The following is a 7292-nucleotide window of genomic DNA, read 5'->3' as shown; positions in this document are numbered from 1 at the left end:
ACAAAAATCTAAGATGCTTAGAATCCCTAGGTGAGCCTGTCAAACACTGGGACACGCTTCTTATTCACATTATTAGTAATAAGTTAGACACTACAACTTATCGTGAGTGGGAGGAACACAAAGGAAGCCTAGATAAAAATGTACCTATTTCGTTTGATAATTTTATCACCTTTATGCGTAATCGTGCAGACTTAATTGAAACTTTAGAGTTATCGAGCGCCTCAGGCGCCGGTCAATCGAGTCAGCCGGCTAAAATCGCAACAAAACATAGGACTTTGCTTTCTACACAAACCACCAAACACTGTGTCACTTCGTCGTCTACGACGTGTCCGAAATGTAATGGTGAACACAATTTAAATAACTGCGCAACCAGTATTATGACTGAGAAGATGTGTCGTCAATTAAATTTACGTACTGATCAGGTAAATAGATCGATTGTAGGAGTAAATAAGTTAAAGACGCCTGTAGGTAAAATATGTCAAGTACCGATAAAGTCGTTAGATGATACCTACTCGACCAGTTTAATTTGTTCTGTGCTGCCATCTATAACTGAACCCACACCTTATCATCAGATTGACTCTCACGATATATTGCGATTAAATATCCCATCCGATTTGTGCTTGGCTGATCCTAACTTCCACACCCCATCTGAAATTGATATTTTGATTGGAGGTGACCTATTTTGGGGGTTGTTGGGGTCACACAAAATTGAGTTAGGTGATGGGAGAACAGTGCTGTGCGAGACTAAATTGGGATACATAGTCGCAGGTCCGTTAATCAGCGGTCACGCATCGACTTCGTCGCATGCCATTAAATGTAATTTTGCGAATGTCATCTCTAATACGAGTGCAGATTTGACTAATGATGAGATTCAAACCCAACTTACAAGATTTTGGCAGCTTGAAGACGTCTGTCCTAAAGACTCCCATTATTCTTCGGAGGAGAAGTCATGTGAGAAGCATTTCACCGAAACTGTCACTAGGCTGGAAAATGGGCGATTCTGCGTACGGTTACCATTGAAGGAGGATCCTAGCGTTCTAGGGAATTCGTATAACCGCGCTAGGCAGTGCTTTCTATCACTAGAGCGTAGAATTGATTCACGTCCAAAGTTCAGAGACATGTATAAGGAATTTATGGCAGAATATGAGTCACTGAATCACATGACTGAGTGCAAAGAGTCTAGGTTAGAGCAGGAAGCATACCATATACCTCATCATGGAGTTTTAAGGGAGAGCACTACTACAAAATTGAGGGTAGTTTTCAACGCCAGCGCTCCCACCAGCTCAGGGATATCCCTGAATAAGATTCAGATGGTAGGGCCGACTGTACAGGATGACCTTTTGTCTATACTGCTTCGATTCAGGCAGCACAAGTACATTATTTCAGCGGATGTAGAGAAAATGTATAGGCAAATAGTAGTTCATCCTGATGATAGATATTTGCAGCGGATTTTGTGGCGAGCTGATCCATCTAAACCTTTAAAAATCTTTGAATTAAACACGGTTACATACGGGACTGCTAGTGCACCTTTCTTGGCAACACGGTGTTTAAAACAGCTGGGTATTGAGTGTAAGGATGAGGTCGTTCGCGAGGTCATTATTCACGACTTTTATGTCGATGATCTGCTCACTGGCGGGGATGACTTGCAACAAGTGCTTTCCATTAAGAGTCAGGTTACTTCTACTCTAGCATCAGCTGGTATGAATTTAAGAAAATGGAAATCAAATGAACCCCAACTTATGGCGGACTCTGATTCGTCTCAATTAGATTTGAATATTGGCACTAAACCCAGTAAAATCCTGGGACTGAGCTGGCAGCCAGAGTCTGATGAGTTGTGTTTCCCGGTTGGTAAATGTTCACTTGTCGTCAATACTAAACGGGATTTGCTATCAGCAGTGGCGCAAATATTCGACCCCACTGGTGTGCTGGCTCCTTGTGTCATTCTCATGAAAATGTTGTTGCAAAATTTATGGCTACAGAAACTTTCATGGGATCAAAAGTTAACTCCTGAGATTATCAAGCTTTGGGAGGGAATTGTCCGCGATCTACCTTGTCTCAATGATATTCGTACTCCACGGTTAGTTTTATGTGAGTCATACGAGGAAGTTGAATGTCATATTTTTACAGATGCATCTGAGCGGGCGTATGGTGCTTGCTTATATTTGCGGAGCATTAATGAGAAAGGGGACGTGTTGGTTAGGTTACTATTAGCCAAGAGCCGCGTGGCTCCCATTAAACCCACCACAATCCCGAGGCTTGAACTTTCCGGTGCGCTAGCAGGAGTTAGATTATATGAAAAGGTAGTTGACTCACTACGAATCAGTTTTAAGAGTACAACGTTTTGGACCGACTCCACAATTGTGCTAGGATGGTTGCGGATGTTGCCTAGTAAGTTGCAACCTTTTGTTCGCAACCGTGTAGCGGAGATATTAGAAAAGACGGGTAACTGCACATGGCGACATGTGCCGACACATGAAAACCCTGCTGACCACGTTTCTCGTGGGATGCCTGCCAGTCTTCTTAAGTCTCTCGATATATGGTGGTCTGGGCCTACCTTCTTAAGACAGGATAAATCACACTGGCCGGCAAGTCCGGTAGTAGTGGAAACACTACCTGAAACTCGGTCTGAAATTGTACTGCACGCGAACGTTACGAACAACCAGGGAGAAGAAAACGGTGACGTTTTAATTGATTTCTCCCGGTTCTCTAGTTTATCACGGCTTATTCGAACAGTCTCTTATATTGTTCGCTTTGCGAGTGTGTGTAGAAAGCAAGTTGCCTCAACAATTTACCTAACTGATAGCGAGCTGAGAACCGCGTTAAATATAGTTATTAGGGTCTCTCAAGCGGAATCATTCTCAGAATATAATATCCTGTTGAACAGTCAACGTCTTCCAAAAAAAGGTCCTTTGCTAAAACTGAACGTATTCTTGGATGACAAGAAAATAATGCGCGTAGGAGGTCGAATCGATAACTCTAACTTTTCATTTGAGAAAAGGCATCCGATTGTGATTCATGCTAAACACCGATTCACAAAGTTATTATTTGAATCTGAGCACAAGAGGTTAATGCACGCAGGCCCGCAATTACTATTATCCTCTGTTAAGGATGAATACTGGCCCATCGGTGGGACTAATTTAGCGAAAGCATGTTTCCAGAAATGCCTTAAATGCATCCGTATGAGAGGCCAAGTTGTAGCACCGTTAATGGGAAATTTACCAGCGTCGCGTCTTATCCCAGGTATGCCATTCAAGAGCGTCGGTGTCGATTATGCGGGCCCTCTGACCTCTGCCAGTCGTCAGGGTCGTGGATGTAGACTTGTGAAGGTGTATTTAGCCATTTTCGTATGTTTCACCACAAAAGCGGTGCATCTGGAGTTGGTTGGCGACTTGACCAGTAACAGTTACTTATCAGCATTGCGTCGTTTTGTGTCTCGTAAGGGTCTGCCAACCGACATTTATTCTGATAACGGCACATCATTCGTGGGTGCATACAATGAGCTGTCAAAATTCTTAAAGAGCAATTGTGATTCGCTGGCTGAGGCTGCAGCTCATGAAAAAATTAACTTCCATTTCATTCCGGCATATTCTCCACATTCAGGAGGACTTTGGGAAGCTGGGGTGAAATCGACCAAATTTCATTTAAAAAGAGTGCTGGGAGATTGTAACTTAACGTACGAGTTACTTAACACTGTGCTGGTCCAGATTGAAGCGATCTTGAACTCTCGGCCACTTACTCCCATGTCGTCGGACCCGCAAGACCTGCTGCCGCTCACTCCGGGACATTTTCTTATAGGGCGTCCTATAACCTCATTGCCTGTCAAGGACATCAGAGAGCGCGAAGTCACTTACCTTAACCGTTATCAACGCGTTGAGCAATTGCGGCAGCATTTCTGGAGCAGATGGAGTAAAGAATACATCTCGGAGCTCCAGGTCAGGACAAAATGGCGCACTAACAATGAGGTGTTACAATTGGGCACTTTGGTGCTCATTAAAGAGGACAACTTGCCGCCTTTGAAGTGGAAATTAGGCCGCATCGTCGCTGTTTACCCTGGACGCGACGGCATTACTAGAGTGGCAGATATAAGGACTGCGGGAGGACTAGTTCGCAGGTCCTTCAGTAAAATTTGCCCGCTCCCGGTGACAACAAACGAGTCTGGTTGAAAGGCAAGCTTCCAACGCCCGGGGGCATGTTTGCATGATGACCTGGATCATGGAGCGCCTACGCAATATCAATGCGCAAACTGTCAGGGAGGCCAACCGCCGCTCATAGATAACTAAGTGTAGCTTCAAAAATTTGCTGTCATTTTTTCATTCTTTCTGTACCACAATCAAGAAGTACACGTCTCATTTAATTATTCTGGAGTTTCTTTTCTATAAGTCCGTCAGCCCCTTGAACAACTTTTATGTCATGATTTTAACCGACATGTTTCAAAATTGACCGCTAAGCTAAGGGCAACAGTAATGAAAAAAATTTAAAATTAATTGTATCCAGCGTGATAACTGCTTTTTGAATTTTTAAGTCAAGGAATGGCCATTTCAAAATCGCTGGTCATTCATCACTTACGCCCGTATTAACAACGAGGAACGCAATGGAAAAAACATAGGCATCTTTAGGCCTTTGTTTCTGGAGCAATCGGAAGGGAACAATTAGCTTCTTCCCAGCCCTTTGCGTATTTTGTATGGAATAACTCGGTGTGAATGTGAACACGAAATGTAGGCGTAATTACGGGGTAGTACTCCATGCTGACGATATATAGACCTTATTAGAAACAGTTAAGATCCATAAATGGCCAGTCAGTGTTGTACATGGCTTATGTTTATTAAGGCAAAGAGTTATTTTCCATTCGCAGGATTGTTCTCGTTGGCAAATGGTTGTTAATCATGTAAAGCTTGCTTGGTAGGTGTTACGTGAGTCAAGACCTTTTTAGCAGGTACATATTAGTAATAGGTTGATTAATACCTATCTTTGACATATCAACACAATAACCGAGTAAAGCTGCCATCCATCAAGTGCAAACAAGATTGCGTGTGGCAATCCCAAAATCGTTGCAAGAACATAATGAAGTAGTGATTTGTATAATTTACACTAAAAATTACTTTAATAATCTGACAAAATAGTACGTTTTGAGCATTTCTCGTGATTACCTACATTTGTTCGATGGAATGTCGCTCTTAAGCCGTTTTAATAAGAGTTGTAAAAATGTACACATTTTTGCTAATGACAACAATTTTGAAATCAGAAATGAAGTTGAAATAGTTAGTTAGTTTGTCTCTTGTTTTGTATTTAATAACGTCACATTACACAGTTGATAAAGCGTTGGTAGTTGTGGGTTCCAACTCTGGCCTGCTCATATTAGTTTTTCGGAACATGTACTACAATACGCTTAGCATTTCATTTGAGATATTTACCATTTGCTTTTCGGTGAAGGAAAATATCGCGACGAAACAGGACTAATCCCAAAAAGCCTAGTTCCATTCTTGGTTGGAAGGTCATATAACATATACATACGCATGTCGCTTTCGTAAAAACGAGTGTTCACGCCAATTCTTGGGATTAGTTGCCAAGTGGACCCTAAGCTCTCATCAGCGAGCTGTGGCAAAAAGCCGGGACAACCCCAGGAAGATGATGATAATTTTCATTATAAATTCATTATAACTACCTATGAATAATTTTATCTTTACTTCTCGGACTCTTTGATTTACTATCTCTATTTGCGTGGGCAGATAGACAATTCCAAAATCTATCTACTGTGACAGGTTCGTGCAACTAATGCATGTGAAATGCAGAGCGTTGCCACTGTGACAACCACCAATTACCTGAAAACAAACCGGTCAAAACAAACAAAGGAATATAAACCTTGTGTCTTTAACGAAAGGTTTAAATTGTTGTTTTATTTACAAGTTAATATTTAATTCCGTATTTTAGATTGCGTGCTAGAGCTAATGTGGAAATGTTATATTTGAATAGGATGTCTAGTTAGAGGGAATTTCTATTCCATTGGACTTGTAAAAGCAAAATGCTTTGCTGATTTGTAAGGTTTGGTTGTTTGTTGATCAAAGGTCACTAAATTGTATGATTTAATTTAGTGCTGAACATATATACGTCTTGCATTAATTGTGTTTATATACGTAATTGTTCTTCGACATTAGAAGCCTAGAAAAAGTCTGAGAAGGATTAACAATACGTTAAGTCTTCTAATTGACATGCCATCGTCCTAAGAAATAAATCTAGTACCTATATCGCCTTACTGGCTGTATACAAAGGTGGATACCTACTTATAGCTGGTCAACCAAATCTTGTCAGTAAAAAAAGGCGCAAAATTCAAATTTTCTATGGGACGCGATCCCTTCGCGCCTACATTTTTCAAATTTGCCGCCTTTTTCTACTGTCAAGATCTGGTTGACCAAGTATATGTTAGGGCACTGACTGTACCTATTAGAGCCGGCTACTCCGGCCAGGGGGCTTAATAACCATCGATGCCAAACGCCAAAAAAAAACCGGCCAAGTGCGAGTCGGACTCGCGCACGGAGGGTTCCGCACCATCAACAAAAAATAGAGCAAAACAAGCAAAAAAACGCTCACCCATCCAAGTACTGACCCCGCCCGACGTTGCTTAACTTCGGTCAAAAATCACGTTTGTTGTATGGGAGCCCCACTTAAATCTTTATTTTATTCTGTTTTTAGTATTTGTTGTTATAGCGGCAACAGAAATACATCATCTGTGAAAATTTCAACTGTCTAGCTATCACGGTTCGTGAGATACAGCCTGGTGACAGACGGACGGACGGACGGACGGACGGACGGACGGACGGACGGACGGACGGACGGACGGACGGACAGCGGAGCCTTAGTAATAGGGTCCCGTTTTTACCCTTTGGGTACGGAACCCTGAAAAAAGAAAAAAATATATAAGGATGACTGATGCAACGAAAAGTCACATGACTATTTCCATGCATTTATCAAGTTTCGATGGATTTTTCTATCAATGATTGTCTTTGCGATATCTGCACGAAAGACGCGAACTAGCTATACTACCTACTTATTAAAAGTGTATAATGAGAGTTTGTTTTATTTTTTGCCAATTATCATATTTTGTGTTATTTCTAGTCAGGATCGCGAGCCCTTTTCATCCTTATAGGAGAAAGTGTCCTAGTGTCCTAGAAGTTATAGTGTCCTAAAATTTCCATACATTTTTCAAACTTTCCTTTTTGTTACCGCCATACAAAATATATGGGGAAATGGTAATACAATAGGAAAAAAGTCTGGGACATTTTTTTATCCCATTAGGA

General features: G+C 41.5%; 1 protein-coding gene across 1 annotated transcript; it reads left to right on the top strand.

Annotated features, from left to right (window-relative positions):
- The first annotated feature begins 368 nt into the window (after positions 1 to 368).
- On the top strand, positions 369 to 4226 carry LOC134651858 (uncharacterized). The gene has a single exon (XM_063506979.1). The coding sequence runs from the start codon at positions 378 to 380 to the stop codon at positions 4161 to 4163; it is 3786 nt and encodes a 1261-aa protein (XP_063363049.1). The 5' UTR covers positions 369 to 377; the 3' UTR covers positions 4164 to 4226.
- Positions 4227 to 7292: the final 3066 nt, after the last annotated feature.

The sequence above is a fragment of the Cydia amplana genome, chromosome 10 (assembly GCF_948474715.1).
Source record: "Cydia amplana chromosome 10, ilCydAmpl1.1, whole genome shotgun sequence".
Taxonomy (NCBI): Eukaryota; Metazoa; Arthropoda; class Insecta; order Lepidoptera; family Tortricidae; genus Cydia; species Cydia amplana.
This window is presented reverse-complemented; position numbering and strand designations above follow the sequence as displayed.